Raw genomic sequence first — 18,827 nt, forward strand, 5'->3', positions numbered from 1 at the left:
GGACTTCCTCAAGGGCAGATAACTAGCAGGCAGCAGAATCATGTCCAGGTTACCTACCTTTGGAGTTACTTTTTTTTTCTTTAACGGCTTTTTTGAGGTATAATTCACATACTATATTCATTTAAAGCATACAATTCAGTGGGTTCTGGTATATTGTATTATCAATTTTTAAGTTGTTTTAAACTACATAGGGACCAGCCCCATGGCTGAGTGGTTAAAGTTCCATGCACTCTGCTTTGGCAGCCCAGGTTCACGGGTTTGGAGCTTGGCTGCGGACCTACTCCACTTAGCAGCCATGTTGTGGAGGCATCCCGCATACAAAGTAAAGGGGGATTGGCACAGATGTTAGCTCAGAGCTAATCTTCCTCAAGCAAAAAAAAGTGGAGGATTGGCAATGGATGTTAGCTCAGGGCAAGTCTTCCTCACACACACATACCCAGTATATATATATATATACATATATATAACACATAACATTTGCCATTTTAACTATTTGTAAGTATTCAATTCAGAAGCATTAATTGTATTTACAGTGTTGTGCAACCATCATTATTATCTATTTCCAAAACTTTTCTCATTTCAGTTTTTACTGATAAAACAGTTACTCTCCATTCCTTCCCTTCTCCTCAGCCCTTGGTAACTCCTAATTTACTTTCTGTCTCTATGAATTTGTGTATTTTAGATATTTTATATACGTGGAATAATACAATATTTGTCATTTTGTTTCTGGTATTTCATTTAGCATGTTTTCAAGATTCATCCATGTTGTTGCCTGTATCAGAACTTCATTTCTTTTTAATGGCTGAATAATATTCCATTATATCTATATAGCACACTTGCCTGCATATGTGCACACACACATTTACACACTTTTGTAGTTATTTCTGTGTCAGATGTACTGCACAACAGCGTCTGTTACTTCATAATTTTTATGATTTGTACCCCTTCCTTTGCTCCGTCTCCAGTGATAGATACCAATTCAGATAGCTAACAAGCATGATGACTAAAGCAGTTCTATTCTAGGACTCTTACATTAGCTTGTTAGCAATCCAGAATCTCTTTAGACTGACATACTTCAAGACAAGAAGTAGTTGTGTACAGAGAAGGTAGAAAAGGAGAGCAAAGATGTTGTATAAAATTGAGTCCTGTCTTTAGAGTTAAAAAGATACTGTTAATTTGTCTTTCTGGTGAAGTTTGAGATCTTTGTAATTTGTTTCAATAAGCAAATATTACCTTTCTGTCTCATTCAGAAGCGAAATAAAGGAATAATGAAGAAAAAATAATTTTATCCAGTAGAGGGCATCCTTGCTACATATAGACTGAATTATATTAGAACTGTAATATTTCCAAACAGGAGACTAATTTTTTAATTCATCAGTTTTGAAATATTCTTAAGTCATATCTCCTTATCCTCATTTGAACATAATATGAATCTTATTTTTATGAGCACAAGAATAGTCTTAGCAGAAGAAGAGGGGGTCAGTAAGGAAACTTAGTTTATACTTCACTTTACCCTCTGAAAGAAATAAGATTATTTCCTTCTTTTAAATGTATGCAGTTTCCTGAGCTGTGAAAGAAGTGGGAGAGGCAACAGTAATTGAAGCAAAATTAGGCAATAAGTTAGATTCCTGAGGGAATGTATCAGGATTACAGCCTAGACTTCAGATGGAGTTAACTTATTATTGCTTTTTTTTTTTTACTTTCTAAGAGAAAAAAAAATGTAGTTATTCAATTTTAAATCCAGAGAAGTACAAATAAGTAAACAATAAAAGTAGAATACACTCTTTATACTTAGGAGTTCCTATGTTAAAATATTATTATTATTTTTTTTTATTAATGTTATGATAGATTACAACCTTGTGAGATTTCAGTTGTACATTATTGTTAGTCATGTTGTGGGTACACCTCTTCCCCCTTTGTGCCCTCCCCCCCACCCCCCCTTTTCCCTGGTAACCACGGATCAGATCTCCTTGTCAATATGTTAACTTCCACCTATGAGTGGAGTCATATAGAGTTCGTCTTTCTCTGACTGGCTTATTTCGCTTAACATAATACCCTCGAGGTCCATCCACATTGTTAAAATATTATTTTTAAAATAAAAGTACTGCATGTATAAGTTTAGAAAATTCAGACCATTCGTAAAAATATTAAACGAAAAATAAAATCCTCCCGTCCTCTTCTGTTCTTTGTCTGCTGCTCTAGGGGAGTAATTTTAGAGCTCCCAGATAGAATGTGAAAACGACCAAGGGAGACTGATGTGTTGTCATAGCAAACCTCAGACCTGGCATGAGTGTTCATCCGTCAGAACCTTTGTTCTAAGATCTTGACATAAGTTATAATTCACTCAGTATGGTTTTCCTTCTTCTCTGGTTCTTGTCTATTCTCTCCTTCCGGAAGAAAGAAGGCCAAGGATAACTAAGTGTGACTCCAGCTATAGAACAATATGAGGAACAGTCCTGATTTCCCCTGACCACAGGACGCTTGTTACTGACCTCCAGGGTCTTTGCTTTATCACTTCGCAAGCAATAAAGCACCCCTCCTCTGCTGACAGCTGCAGAAATCAGTAACACGTTATTTGCTCCTTCATTTGTTTCAGCCTTTCTACCTCAGAAGATGGATAGGATTCAGGCTGGGTTAATTTTCTTTCCAAAAGAATGATACTTCCTAGATAGAAAAGAATATTTGGACGAACTATTTTGGGATTCATTATTAGAATCTCATTTGAGTAGCCGTTTTAAGATTTTGTAAACCATAAATTGGATGATAAGTAACCATTCTTATTTTTCAATTCATTAAATAGATATTTGTTCAATGTCTGCTATGAGCTATGTAAGACACTGGAAGTCATGTAATTTATAACTTAGCTAGGAAAATAATACTATTGCATGTCAAACAACTAGAAAATAATACGAAGAAATATTAATGACAGCAGTAATATTTAATACCTCCTTACTATATGCCAGGCACTGTTCCGAGCACTTTATATGCATTACCTCACATATTACTCAAAACTGACTCTTCGAGGTCATATTGTTAATATTCCTATTAAGTCATTTGACCAAGGTCTCACCATCAGTGGCAGAGCCAAGAGTTAAATCCAGGTCTTTGACTAGATAGCTTCGCTTTTTATCACTCTATTACAAGTGGTAAAATGTTTTGAACTGTCATTTTTAAGTTTTACCCAGGAGTTACAAATTGCTGACTAGATTGAAATGCACAAACTTTTTATTTTAGGGTTTATAATGTAATCAGTACTTCATCTTTTGATATTGTTTGTACAAGCAAGAGCAATTTCTATATGAAATCATTCCTTAGGTTTTGCTTGGCTTGTTATGTTCATATGACACACATGTTCCATGTGATTTGGGTAGCTGAGCCAAATCATTTCTCTTTCACTTCCCCAAGTTTCTACTTGTAAACTTGGTAAGTGACGTATCAGGACTATGGAATGGGTTTACTTTTTGGCTTATTGTCAAATTGTTTCAAAATTGATTTCAATTATATTTATGTATTTTACATCTGATGAATAAGCATTGCAATTTTCTTATAATTTAAAAGAGAAAAATACACATCCAACCAAATAAATAAGTTTAGGGAATTAGGAGTTTATCTAAGAAATACTGATGAGCCAGCCCTGGTGGCCTAGTGGTTAAGTGTGGTGCGCTCTGCTTCAGCATCCCAGGTTTGGGTCCTGGGCGTGGACCTACACCACACTTATGTCAGTGGCCATGCTGTGGTGGCAGCGCATATACGAAAAGAGGAAGGTTGGCAGCAGATGTTAGCTCAGTGCGAATCTTCCTCAGCAAAAAAATAAAAAGTAAATTGAGACTTCTGCCAGCAAAAAAGCAAAATCAGTCGTTAATTGAAACTATCGAGTTTTCCGTCCTGTCCATTCCACCCTGCACAGCCCAATGGGTAGTTAATAGGATAATCAGATAAAACAGCGAATGTTGCTCTGCCCAGTAAAATCCATTGACAGTGTGATACACAGGAAGTTTCCTGCTCGGTTATGAATGTCTTAGTCAGACGTGCAGTAGTAGTGTCTTCCCAGGAAGTTATGAATTACATGACAGGATGGTATTTTATACTTTTTCTCCTATTCCTTCCAGTGGCTCATAGTAGCTATAAATGTAGGTAGAGAAGATAGAGTCTTAAGAGGTTTTACCACCTAAATTATACAGCTTCTCTGTCTACAAAAAGAGAAAGACAATATGTTATGATGGAAAAACCTAGACTTTACAGGTAGAACCATGTATAAATCATATCAGAGAACCACCAACTCTAGTTGGAGAAGCCTTCACTGAGGAGTTGGCTCTTTTCTAGCCTTTGATAGCTAAAAACGGAGGGAGGGCATTTCATGCCAAAAGAGTGGTGAGTGGGCTGGCTTCTCTCCGCTGGTCTGTCTGCTTCTTTGTGTGTTCTGCACCTCTGCCACTTGTCTCCAGGCTCAGTTTATTTCTCCAACACCTTCCCTTTCTAAACCTCTCTCCCTTTTCTAAACAGCTCTTCCCCTGAATATTTTGACTTGTTCTGCCATCTCGCCCTTCTCTGGAATCGCTCAGGAACACTGATAATGGAACCTCAGAATAGAAGGGCAGGGGCGAAACTGATAAGAGAAAAACGGTGGAGAAAAAATTCTGGAGATAGTTGGTGGTGATGGTTCACAATGACGTGAATGTGCCAAATGCACGGAACTGTGTGCTTACAAATGGTTAAAATTGTAAATTTTAGGTTATGTATATTTTACTGCAATAAAAAGGAAACTAAGCTGGGGAAGAAAGAAAAAAGGTTGCACAGAGAAAACTTGTCCTCTGACTGAATTCATGAGGCTGATTTTTTAATGTGACTCTTAGGGCAGAACAGCATTTTCTTTTCAAATAAAGATCAACTTGCCACAGAGAAAGTTTAAATCAATAAAGAAAATAATAAAACACAACCATGGATCAATTCCAAATCCATTTGGTCTACTTAAATATTCCTTTCTCAGTGAAAATCCAAAGAAACTTTCACCTTCTGCTTTGGGAAGAAAGAAAATAAAATTAGGAACGTTACGCATTAGAGCCGTACTGAATTGTATTAAAGAAACGATCACGATATTGGATACTGTGTTGCCTCAGCTAGTTGGTGTATATATCCTTTAGTAGTTGATTTTCAGACTTAACAGCAAAAAAAGGCTTTTTTCAAACTAAATTTTATGCTGAATATTTAGTATATAAAACAGACAATCCAGAAAGCACAGCTGGGCTGGTAGAAATTAAGAGAGGGAAGCCTGAGGGCGCTGCCCACTGGGCCTTCCCGCCCTGTCCTGGTAGCCCTGAGGCACTGCTGGAAAGCAACCAGGTTGAAGGTTGCGGCTCTGTGCTCATATGTTGAATTTATGTAGCTTAGATAAGTTCATGTCATTTCTAGAGTTGAACACTAGACTCTTAACATTATTCCTTCATGTCATTTCTATGAGAAAGTCCAGTTTAATGTATTTTAACTTAGAGCACCGTATCTAAGATTGTAACCTGACATAAAAGAAGAGAGATGTGCCTGTAATCAGTTGTTAAAATCGTAATAATACAGGTTTTAATTAGCTGTAGGAAAGGAGAAAACCCTTAGATTTTCCTAAAAGTTTATTATTTGAAATACTTTTTCAAATGGTATGTCAACTGTGATGTAAGTCTTTTCTGCTTTATTTCATGAATTTCAGGTGCTAAAAAGTACTTATTTGTCTTTGCCATTTTAAAAACTATGGTTACTTATCTAATGTTGACTTTCAAATTGATTCTCTTTAAATGAAGGCTTTATTGAAAAGGCTTGAGGCTGTGAAGCCAACAGTGGGGATGAAACGCTCGGAACAGCTGATGGACTATCATCGCAACATGGGTTATCTCAGCTCATCACCGTCCTCAAGACGAGTGCCATCGACCCTCGGCCAGTATAGCCCACTAAGTAAGCGCATTCACAATTACTTTGTACTTGTTGGTATCTTTTACCCTTTTTAAAAAATATAACTTACATTCTTAGGAAAGAGTTTTAAAATGCTGACTTCTGGAATGCATTCTGTTATTTTTCACTGTTATGCTTTGTTTTATTTGTGTTCACTTAATTTCAGATTTCATTTACAGCATGTAATGGCAACATAGGAAAGAAACTAGGGTGAAGCAGTTGAAAATATCAATAGTTTCTTAGATAGTGGAGAGACTTTGAATTTCAATACATTTATTAAAGGAAGAAATGAATAGATATGAGGTTTACAGGTTGTTGAAACATTCCCCCTACCCGGTTAAGAATTATTAGTAATATCTTCCAGCCCTTATATGTGCTTTATCTTCCTCATTAGCTAACTAAAACACAAATTAGCAATCTGTAGAGTCATCAGTTATAATCCCTCTTACTGCCTGTTATAGGATCAGTCACACACCTAGCTGGTGGGGTAGCCCAGAGAATGTAGGCATAGAGTAACTGCTTAGTGCTAGGCTACGCGACACATAGAAAGGCCAGGAATTTCCCTTTACAGAAGTCTGTCATGTATGCATTCTAAACTATAAAAAGTAGGAGCTGATACTAAAAGAAAGTTGGAACCACTTATAATGCCACAGCTTCCTGGTGTTCATGTGAGTCTTAAACAGTCAAATGACTCTTAATTCCATTCATTCATTCGCCAAGCATTACTTCATTGGCGTAGTGACTAACGTAGGTCTTGTTCCAATAACTCATACTTGGTATTCTGCCTTGAATGTGGTAAATTATTTGTTGAATAGGTGTATAAATGGTTATACAAAGATTTTTGCTTTTTTTCTTTTTGCTTGAATCATTTGAGAAGCTGTTTAAAACATTTATTCCCACCCCAAAACTATTGAATCAGAATCCCCTAGTGTAGACCCTGGGTATGTTTGTTATTATATTTTGAAGTTCCACAGGGATTCTGAACTGCATTTCTGGTTGAAAATCATATTAGACTATTAAAAACACTCATGAGACAGGGAAAAGAATATAGTCTGGACTTAAAATTAGGAGAGGAAGTTTATCAGATGATGATTTATGTGTTTAGTTTAAAGAATTCAAATTATTTCTTGTTCTTCATAAATTTTCAGGAGGAGCTTCCAGGACATCCAGTGCCACCAGTGGGCTCAGTTGTAAGAGTGAGCGACCAGTTTTTGACACATCCAGTGGCCTGTTGCTAAGACCTAAGCCCCCTAATGTCCGTACAGCTTGGTTATAAAAACTCTTTACCTTAAACATTGTTCATCCAATTCTTACTGAAGTGCTCTTGTATATTACTATAATTCTCTGTGTAAACATCTGTATACTGTTTTAAGCAATTGAAGGTGTACAACAGCAACTTGTAATTTATTATAATTCAATGCAAAATTGTTTTCAAAAAGACAATTTAATGTAAAATCAGTGTTTCCTATGAGGATGTATTTATATGAGATGTATGTGTATTTAATAGAGAAATGGTAGTATGCATGTATGTTTTCTCTATGTAGAAATAGATTCAGCTGTCCCACTGACAGAACAGTTGTGATGGTATCACCGCACATTGGACCCAGGATGTAAACTAGTTGTCATTTGATGTTTTTTTTCATTTCTTATAAGAGTTAAACCATGAGCATAGCTCCCAAATTTGACTTGGTTTTATCTTTGCTTTAGAACTCAGGTGGTGTGACTCATAACTTCATGTAAGACAGTCACACTTTCTTATGAAACGTCTTAAAATTTATTTTTATTGGTGGAGCTGATTTAGATCTGATGAGCAGATGGAGAGAAACTCGTACGGGGGCAGTCCTTGTGATGCACCAGAGGTATCCACTACCTCTGTAGAAGTGCGCTGAGGTACATCTTAAAAACTTGATCAGTCATTCCAAATGATTGCAAACTAAACATTAGAAAGTTCAGCTCAGAAGCTCCTCGTTCGTGTTTGTAACACGTTCAGGCAAAGTGCCGTTAATGACTTTGAGAAATGAGGTCGGCTTTAGAGCTCCGGTCTGCTGCATTGTCAGGAGTTTGTCCAAGGACCAGATCATCATAAGCAAAAGCTAGTATTTGTTGAATCAGCAAAATAGCACCACCAGTTCGAAGAGCCAAGAAGCAGATCTTGAATTGTGTCAGAACAGTGTTTTAAGTGTTGCTGTTAACAAGTTGGTATATTTACTATTTACTGTATTAAGAGAGACGATAAAAAAGAAATGCATTGTCTCATAGCTTTAGAAATTCTAGCTAGTGTTTTAAGGGCTGAAAAAGAAAACTAAAATATGAATGATAAAGGAAAAAAATCACCTATTTGTTGAGGCTACTTTCAATGTCAGCTCATTTCTTGTTTTGTTTGGGTTTGGGCTTTCGGATTGAATCCTGGAAGTATCATTTTTGCTGGTCCTGCTTTTAAAGGCCTAGTAAACTTAATGGAATTAGCAATGGCAAATAGCATGTAATATAGTTGACTTTGGAAATTAGAATATTTTTCTGTCACTCTCTAGGCTCTTATTTCATACAACAAAGTATATTTCAGTCATGTTTGTGTCTGCTGTCCTAGTTCTCACTGTTGTTCACGAATGGCCTTTCAGTACACCCTTAGAATGTATTGGAAAGTTTCTATATTAAGCGCCAAACCTTTCCTTTTTTAACATGAATTATTTATTTGTAGCCACAATAGGAAGATTTGTTTTTTATTTTGGGGGTTAATTCAAGCTCTGTAACATGTATGCTGAACTTACTTTCTTAACACTTTTGGCAGAAAGCCAAACTGCATTTTACTATAAACACAATTCACAATTTCTTGGTCTTCATTTGTATCAATAGGTTTTATTTAGGATAGGGCACATTAAGCCAGGAACAGTGGGGTTAAAAAATTCATGTAAACACAACCTGATGATGAGATTTTTGTGCTATAGTGTTCATTGTCATTTGATGCTCTGTTCTGGTGAAGAAGTTTTTACATCATTTAATGCTCTGCTTTATATTTAAACTTTAGTTACACTAAACCAAGGTTTTGTTTTGTTTTTTAACTTATTGCACTTTTAGTGTTTGTATAACAACCTATCTTGAAGGAAAGATAAAATAATGCTGAATTTAAAACTCAGCATTTGAACATGTGCCCCATGGTAAGTTAGCCAGTTTTTTAAATTGATTTTTAAGTTGTTAGGGAAAAAATATATATGAAACCTTTAATGTTCATAATGGCATTAGTTTCTGAGTGCATTGTGTATGGTCATGGTCTTTGCTGCCGTATATCAGGATACAACACATAATTCCATAGATAAAGCTGTACTTTGATTTAGATACTGATTTTGTGCCTTTAGATTTTACTACTTTGACAGGGGAGGTTCATCTAAGTGTTACTGATAACAGGCTTTCAACTTGAAGTAAAAGTCAGGAAGAGCAACAATATTCATCTTGTCAAGGCAGAATTTACAATTCCGTTGTCATGATTACTTCATATGATAAATAGAAGGATAGGAGTTGGAAAGTGTGATAATCTCTGATATAAGTCAAGATACTTTGAAGTTGTTATGGTTTAAAGGGCATTTTTATGAAGGAATCATAAGGATACTATTTTCATTTTCAAGAACCTAAAAAAGTGAAGAATCATCTAGCACTACTTTATATTTGGTTCACTTGTACCTAATATATACACGTAGAAGATTTATGTCGGCAGTTAGAAATTACACCAGTCCGAAGTCTAAAATTATTAGGCAAGATTCTTATTGAGAGTTATTGTCTTATCTGTCAAATGTTAGTTACCTCCTTTTTAATAAGATTCTATGAAAGATTTTGAACTATAAAAATTATTTCCTAAGGGATAGCTATAATCTCATGCTTCCCCTATTCCTTGGAAGCTGCTTTCTTAGCTACTACTCCAAATAAAATGTTCTGGTTTGCTTATAAATATAGTGTAATGCAGTTTTCAACCCATTAATCCAAATGTCCAAAATGGATATCTAGGCAAACTCTAAAAAAAAGGTGATTGTGATGGATATGACTGTGTGCTTCTCATCTTCAGATTCAAACACTGCACACTGTGAAACGTATTATGACCAATATAAAGTTGGAGACACAAGTTTATTATATTTTAATAATTAAATTCATAAAATGTTTAATATCTTAAATGCCAAAGCCTTAATCTACAAATGATTGTATACCATCCTAGAAAACGTGCTTAATGCTAATGGCTACTTTATTTCCACGAATAAAGATTAGTAAGAAACTTAAAAATCAAGATCCTTTTTTAATTTCTCAGTCCATTGTAATGTGTTTTAGGCGTGAAGAACTAGCTTGGCCCAGTGAAGAAAGAACGAAGAGTGAAAGGTAACTGAGTGTTGATCCTATGTCTGTCTCTCAAATGCATTGCCTTGTTCCCATTTTAAAAATTAGAATAATAACTTTTATGTGCCTTACAAGACTAAGAATTAGTGAGGATGAAGTTGGAAGGAGGGTATTTGTTATATCTTTGAAAGTATGACATTTATGTGGGAAAGAGTTAGCTTATAATTATGTTCTTGATCAACATCTCTTTAAACCACATCATCGAATTTGTTCTGTAAAATTGTTATGATGCTACAATGGACACTCTTTTCATAGCTTGAAGATGTATATTTTTGAAAGTGTCTACCCACATCAGTGTTTCATATGTATTATATGTATTATGAGTGATAAGAAAGACTTTTTTCCAAACTTGCTGCTAAAACAACAGTTTTGGAATTTTTTGATGAGAGTTTAATAACTACACTGCCATTGGAGTAAATCACTGAATAGCTCCTGCAGTAGTGTATTTGAGGTCTCAGCTACGGAGTTAAAGAGTGCCTCTGGCAAGTAAGATTACATTATAGCAGAAAATTTTACTTGATTTTAGAATTCTGGTGACTGTTTTTAATCCACTTAGAGATGTTTCTGGAGTCACCGTAATACAGAATGAATGTTCTGTGCCTCTATTTCAAAATCTGCTTTGTAAGTTCACGTAAGTTGCACTATTCTAGATGACATTCTTAAGGTTTTACTGATTTATAAAGTGGAACTGATGAGGTAACATAGTTTTACTATAATGAGACAGGATTTTTCCCTGTGAACCTAATTTCACATCTGCTATGATAGGATAGCAAAAAAATTTTGGTAGTCACCAACAAACAGTTAAAAACTGGTTCCAAATGCTTACAGTGTATGTTACAATGATAATCTTCACCAAAATCACACATCACATTTATTTCATGGATTTGGGGATTGCAGCTGATCTCCCGCATTTGGAGTATGCTTTGTTTTCTTTATTTCATTCCAAGAATCTTTGTATTTCATGAAGAAAATACCCAGATTTAAGCAAATATATGTTTCCCATCCAGTTGTGTATCCTAACTACAATAACCTAACTCCCCCATTAATTCGAGAAGATTACATTTTAAAGTGTATTTGGGGAATGTGAGAGGGACGTGGTCTTTTAGGTTTATGTCCACAAAAAGATGACATTCCATAGATTTTGTTGTTAACTGTTTAAGGATTACAGGAATACAGAAGGGGGCACAAAATGTAAATGTTCCCCTAGTCTGTAGTCGCAAAGCAAACCCTGGGTCACCGCTTCCCAGATCAAGCGCTGGAGCCTCGCCCGAGCTCACAAGGTCCCCCGGGGCTTCCTCCTGTCGTTACTCCTCGCCTACCAAAAGGACGCTACCATCTTCACTTTTAACACCATGGTGTAGTTCGGCCTGTATTTGAGTGTCCTCCGAATGGGATTATAATACATTCTTTTGTGTCCGGCTGCTTTTGCTGAACGTATTTATGTTTGTGAGATTCTTCCCTGTTGTCGCATGTAGCTGTAATTCATTCTCATTTCTGTCTGATACTCTAGTGTATGACTGTGTCGTGATTTATTTATCCATTTTGTGGTTGATGGACATTTGAGGTGGTTTCTAGGTTTTTGACTATTACAAATAATGCTGATATGTCTGTAGATGTGTCTTGAGTACCTGTGCATCCCTTTTGATTGGGCATATACTCGGGAGTGGAGTTGCTGGTTCAAAGAGTCTACATATTTAGCAGATAATGCCAGAGTTTTCCAAGTGAGCGTACCAATTTACTCTCCCGCAGAAGGCTGTTAGCTCCTGTTGCTCCTCATCCTCACTAAGATTTAGTGTCATTAAGTTTAACCATTTGGGTGAGTATGTAATGATATCTCATGATTTTAATTGCATTACTCTGACTGATAATCACATTGAACACTTTTTCATGTTTATTGGCCATTGGAGTATCTATCGAAGTGCCTTTTCTAGCTTTTTGCCTATTTTTCTATTGGTTGAATGTCTTTTTCCTGTTGGTTTATAGGAGCAGTTGTATGTTCTGGATATGATACAATCCCGGTGTGAGTCATGTTACAAATATTTTCTCCCAGTCTGGCTTACCTTTTCACTGTTAATGGTGTCTCTGAACAGAAGTTCTTAGTTTTACTTTAGTCCAGTCTATCAGTCTTTTCTTTTATGGTTAGCACTTTATTAAATGTTGCATTTTATGAAATTTTCATTTACCCAAGAGCATGAAGACTCTGCTACATTATCTTCTGGCAGTTTTGCCTTTCACACTTAGATATGCAGTTCACTGGCATTGTTGATTGTCTATTTTTCACTAATTCTACTGTTACCTTAATTCTTTACTTCCAGCTTTATTCTTTGGGTTTAATTTGCTGTTATTTTTCTAACTTCTTGAAATGGATGTGTGGTTCACTGATTTCCAGCCTTTCTTCTTTTCTAATAGATGCACTGAAGGCTATAAATTTCTTCTGAGCATAACTTTAGCTGTTTTCCACAGTTTAATAACATGGTATTTTTATTTTCATTAAGTTCAAAATATTTTTGAGTTTCCATTGTGATTTCCACTTTTTAACCCATAGACTCTTTAGAATATATTTCTAATAGGATATTTTAAAGTTAATTTGTATTTTTGGTTTATATGAAAAATTGTAGGAAAAACTTGAAGCTCTAGGTCAGGGGTCAGCAAGTTATAGCCCATGGGCCAAACTCAGCAGCCCAAGAGCCCGTTTTTTGTGGCTTTTACCGTTTTTATAAAATGGTTTTTTAAAATCAAAAGAATATTTTGTGACATATGAATATTATATGAAATTCACATCTCAGTATCCGTACATAAAGTTTGATGGAACACAGCCATGCTCATTCATTGGTCTTGTCCAAAGCCGCGTTTGCAGTATGGCAGAGCTGTGTCATGTCAAAGACCATCTGGTCAACAAAGGCTGAAATATTTACTGAGGGCCGGCCCTGTGGCCTTGCGGTTAAAGTTCTGTGTGCTTTGCTTCAGCGGCCCTGGGTTCGCAGGTTTGGATCCCAGGTGCAGACCTACTCCCCTCATCAGCCATGCTGTGGAGGCACCCCACATACAAAGCAGAGGAAGATTGGCACAGATGTTAGCTCAGAGTGAATCTTCCTCACACACACAAAAAAGCATTTACTATCTTGTCCTTCAGAGAAACGGTGTGTTGCCCCCGCTCTGCATGATATTTCCTTCCAGACAAGACTTGCCTTTGCTTGGGGCAGGCCACAGGGGTGCTCACAGTCTCCGGCCGCCTTGCTCCAGTTAGAGGGGCCGAGAGATCTGGAGTTTGGCATCGGCGGCTGTGAGGGCCCCCACTTCCAGTTGGCTCACTGCAACACTGTCACCCTTCGGGGCCCAGCCAAAACACGGGAGGTTTGCCAGGGCCCCCCTTCCATGGCAGGCCCGGATTGCAGTTTTTGTCCCTTTCTCCCTGAGAGAATTCCAAACTCCTTTTCCAGTTCCTCAGCCTTTCAGCTGCATTTTCCACAATCTGCAGACGCCCCGTGGGGAAAACTGACCCCAAATACCAGAGTCACTTCTCTGGGTCGTCTTCTCCCAAATCTCAGCCCCATAATTTTCTGTGCCTTGTTAGCTCCCCAGTGCCATCAAACAGGTTTTTATTTTATATAGTTTTTTCTAGTTTTCAGAGGGAGCATTGGTTTGTATTACCTGGTCTGCCAATATGGAAATGCTTTATAAACCATAAACACACTTTGTTTTTAAAGATAATTTCTTAGATCTTACAGTGAAACTGCCCAAAGAATTGTGTTAGTCTTGAACCTGAAGGTGTTTGGGCAGCCGTCAATGAAAGAGCTGCATTTTCTCTCCCCTACCAGGGGTTGGGGGTGGTGAATAACAGGATCCTTTTTCATATGGTCCCCACCAATGACAGAAGCCTGAGGGGAGCTCCAGCCTCCTCCCTCTTGCTCACTCTCTGGCCCTTTTAAACCCACTCCAAGTCCCATAGGTGGTCCTCATGTCATCCTGCTGTTACCTTTGTTTCCAGCCATAATCCATTCTCCCCTCCGCTGCTGTCACCTTGCCCCACCAATCCACTCCGTACTGCTGCCAAAGTGCTAAAATGGAAATTTCATCCTGTCACTTCCTTGCTGAAAAAGTTAGTGCCTCTCTCTAGATTGTTGTATAAAATCCAGGGTCTTCAGAAGAGCACACTTAGCACTTGATTATTTTGCCCCTCCTCTCGTCGTTCCCCGCAGATCCCTTTCAGTCCTCCTTTCAGGACAGGGATGCACTTTAGTGTTTCACGCCCTCTGGGCCTTTGTAATGCTGAGGCAGGTGGGCTGCCTCTCAGCTTTCCACTATCTGTACCTGGCTAATGACTGTCCACTCACTGTGAAAACAGAACTCCCATATCAGCTCTCCCGGAAGCCTTCCTTAGTCTCAGCCTCCTCCAGGACCGTGAGTGAATTCCTTAAGGGCAGACATCCAGTTTTATTCGACTGTATGTTCTCGGGGTCTGCACAGTGTAGGTATTCCAATGATGGGATGAGAGGAAGGATGGGTCAGCTAACACAGTCCTGTCCACGCTTACCATTCTCCCTACTCTCACTCATTGGACTCAAATGAGTCTGTCTTTCCAAATTTGAAAAAGTAACTTCCCCTTATCTAACTGACCGTCTGGCTACTATCCTGTTTTTATTTATTTTTCTACTAAATTGAAAATGCTGTTTATAACTCTCTTTGTACACAGTGGTCCTTCTGCCTAGGCTGCCCCCATGTCTACCCTGGTACATTTGATTTCCAGAGACCCCGGGGTGAATACTCTGAATCTTCCCCTGACGTCTCCCTGCAGCATCACCCGCCACATACATCCAATCATCGGTCACTTGGTTTCTCTCTCACCATCCCTCTGTTATGGGACTTACTGTATCCTGTGAGTTATTGCAGTACTTATTTATATCCTTCTTTCCTCTTTTAAGACTCCTCAATGACAGGGACTAGGTCAGTCTTTGTGGCTCCAGTGCCCGACTTACTGCTTTGCATGTATCAATGCTCAGCAAATGTGTGTGGAAGGAGTACGTATTGTCCCCCTTCAGCCCCACTCCCCACTCCCTCCATAACCTCTTAAACATCCTGACTTACATCCTCAGTACCATACTAATGTGTTCGGGTCACTAATGGCTCCCTCCTTGCCAAATCCCACGACCTTTTTCTCTCTATTTCATTCTTTGTTAACCTCTCTGCTGCATTTGGCATGATTGGCCCTCTTTGAAATAATCCTCTACTTTGATGTCACGTGGATTACCGCATTTATTTCTCGCACTTTTGCCTCTGATGACTTTGACTAGCATCTGTCTTTTCAACCCCTAATGGTGACTCTTCTCCAAGTCTTGATCATCTTCTCTGTTGGTTTTATATTTACTGATTTTATTGATTCTTAAGGGCTGTTTACAAAAATGCCATATTTAAAATAGTTTCCAGGGGACAGCCCGGTGGTGCAGTGGTTAAATTCACATGTGCCACTTCTGCGGCCCAGGGTTTGGCAGTTCGGATCCCGGGTGTGGATCTCCGCACCACTTATCAAGCCATGCTGTGGCAGGTGTCCCACATATAAAATAGAGGAAGATGGGCACGGATGTTAGCTCAGGACCAGTCTTCCTCAGCAAAAAGAGGAGGATTGGGGGCAGATGTTAGCTCAGGGCTAATCTTCCTCAAAATAAATAAATAAATAAATAAATAAATAAAGTAGTTCCCAAGTTTCTCTTTCTTGTCTTCTGTACATAGTCCTTTACCTTTTGGATCCCTCTGGGCATTTTCAGTTACTTCAAAATCATTATATCCGAAATTAAAGTCGTCGCCTTTCCCAAGTGCTGCCTCTTGGCTTCTGTTGCCAGCAGGGTAATGTCATTTCTTCTTAAAGATGAAGGCATAAAACCTTGGCATTCTTAACATTTTTCTTCAGTGTCTGTATCATGTCCTGTCCATTCTTCAAAATACAACACGTCCCTCATTTTCACTGCCATCATTCTAATCCACAGCTTCATCACACTGTGTCTGGATTACTAAAATAGGCCTTTTGGAGAAAGTTCAGGAATCACTGACTTAAGATTATATATCATATGGTTTGATACTTAAATCACATAGAGTCATCTGTTGACTTTAGTCTGTTTTACTTCTCAAATAAAGCAAAGGAAATTCCTTGAGGGCAAGGACCACATCATGCTTTTGTATTGGCCACAGCATTCAGGCAAATGTGAAAACATAGTGTGTCACTCAATAGTACTGGGTTCAACAATGATTGCAAGAAATGGGGCAACTAAACTCCAATAAAATGTTTAAAAATGCTCTAGTAGAAGGCTACAAAAGTTAAAAATGAATATGTAGAACATAAAAATTATACAAAATGTTTTACGTGAGACATTGGTAATCTTACTGTAACATAGACTTAATATTGTTAGTAGTCGATTCTCATTGTTTGTGGTAGTTACGTCCTGCGATGTTACTGGGAATGCTGAAATAGCAAACACTGCACCATGGCTCCTAACGGAAATACAGGTTAGGTTCCTCCCAGCCTCTGGTCACATTTTGGTCAACCAATCAGTACGTAACCTTTTGTGTGTGTGTGTGTGTGTGTGTGTGTGTGTGTGTGTGTGTTTAAAGACATATTTAACACACATTGTTGATTGATTAACATTGAACTCACACCAACAGCACTGCAGCTCGTGGCTGAAGGAAGCCTAGTTGACACACGTATTTTCTCTGTAGGACATGTCTCAGCCTTCTTGCACTTAGAAACCCCGGATAGCACTACACTTGAGGGCCATTTTAAACAGTGAAATCACCAACAAAAAGCATGAAAAATATGGCATTAAATAGGTCATGACAGGCCTCTTTTCCTTGTTTGACGTCAGCGGGGAACGTGTGTGTCCAGCAACTCCAGTTTTTGCCACTCTGTGCATGTCCATGAATGAACACAAAGAGGGTAGAAATAATTTTTAGAGAGGAGGCTAATTTGCAAACATGGGATCTGTGAATGAGGGTCGACTGAGTTCGTCATGGATTGATAAAAACTGATATTCAAGAGAAGCAGAAAAGTAAAAGGAACTTACGGTCTGATAGACTTTGTAAAATTGTATTTAAGGACTTCAAATTTGAATTTAAGGCAGCTGTAAATTTCATCCCTTACGTGACCCCAACAGGCTTGTCCACTCACTACCCTTTGTGTGTTCAGGACTCCACCCAAATGGGAGGGTTTGCTTTCCCCAAATACTCTCCAGATTCCCAATGGTTTTCAGATGCACCTTTTCCTTTTCATTCATTCTTGCATTCAACAAGTATTTATTCAACACCGTGTTATGTCCTGGGCGCTCTTCTAGGTTCCAGGCACACGGCGGTGAAAGAAGAATTCCTGCCCGGGCAGAGCTTATGTCCCCCCATAGCCTTCCACATTGTAGGTGTCTGTACATTTTGCCTCAACACAAGTTACACTGCATATTTCACACAAAGTAAAATGGAATGGAAGCAGTTATTCAGTTAATTGAGATTTAAACAAAAATCGTTGAAGCAAGTTTTCTTATAATGTGCAGTTACCATTATGGGCTAACTTCTCCTCTATCAGCCTCCATAGTTTTTCTCATATGTTCAAAATACGATGGCTAAAAAGATGAAGAGGACTATAGGTGAGGCTTTAACGGGGAAAATACATAAAAAATGCAAAAGACTTTTTTGGGGGGCCTGGTAAGAGGAGGACCGCATTTAGGGGCAGAGCTCTGTGGGGAAGGGGGCTAGGGATAGTTCCTGGGAGCAGGACTTTAACATCAACCCTTTCATCTTCCCAGCCCTTCAGTCATGGCAGCTTTGCACAGTGAGGGTGTGGGGAGAGGACTGTGAAGATGGGACAGTCAAAGGAAGTACTGTCTGTCCCTGGCCAGATGACAGCATTCCATCGGAGGCTTAGTGTTCTAGGAGTTCCTGAGAATTAAGGAGCTGTGGTGAGGAACTGACTCAGCAGGGTTCTTTAGACAAATCTTTCCCCAAGGGCACTAGAGGTAACCTTAGCAGGAATGGGGAGGCTGCCGTCTGGGTCACACGGAGAACGTAGACGGTGTGCACTACTTAACACATGTCGATTCCTGTTCACTTCCCGTTCCGTGCCAGGGGGACCAAATTAAAGAAGAGAAAACAATGTCGGCTCTGGGTTGGGCTGAGAGGACGGACTGTTCATTCATTGCTCTCAGTTCCCAACTGCTTTTTGTGCCCCTCCCCCCCGACTCTTAGGTTTGAAAATACTGAAAGGCTGTGCTGCCTTTTGGATACACTCCACAAAAGTATTTGTCCTACCAGCCTGCGCTGCTTTCCTTTTCTCCGTCAGCAGCAGAGTTTGGACTGTTCCTGTCACTCTTAGGGTGGAAAGCCACATGAGGACAATGCATCCCGAAGGCCCCTAACAACACACGCTTGTTGACCTGGCCTTGAGATGGGACTGAGGGACTTCCATTTTAGCTCGTTGGCCTTTTCCATCGGCAGAGAGATCTACTGGATTAGGGTAGACGTTAACCTTGGATGTGGTTTGG

At 38.6% G+C, this 18,827-nt stretch overlaps 1 protein-coding gene across 6 annotated transcripts in view; it reads left to right on the forward strand.

Moving 5' to 3' along the window:
* CFAP97 (cilia and flagella associated protein 97) overlaps positions 1–10,200 on the forward strand; it is a 36,706-nt gene extending 26,506 nt beyond the window's left edge. For 5 of the 6 annotated variants that reach the window (XM_005606388.4, XM_005606390.4, XM_005606389.4 and 2 more), the window contains exons 4-5: positions 5,787–5,937; positions 7,083–10,200. In XM_005606388.4, coding sequence (XP_005606445.2) covers positions 5,787–5,937; positions 7,083–7,210 — 279 coding nt within the window. In that variant the 3' untranslated portion in view covers positions 7,211–10,200. 6 annotated transcript variants of the gene reach the window in all.
* The last annotated feature ends 8,627 nt before the right edge of the window (positions 10,201–18,827 follow it).

The sequence above is a fragment of the Equus caballus genome, chromosome 27 (genome assembly GCF_041296265.1).
Source record: "Equus caballus isolate H_3958 breed thoroughbred chromosome 27, TB-T2T, whole genome shotgun sequence".
In the NCBI taxonomy this organism is placed as follows: Eukaryota; Metazoa; Chordata; class Mammalia; order Perissodactyla; family Equidae; genus Equus; species Equus caballus.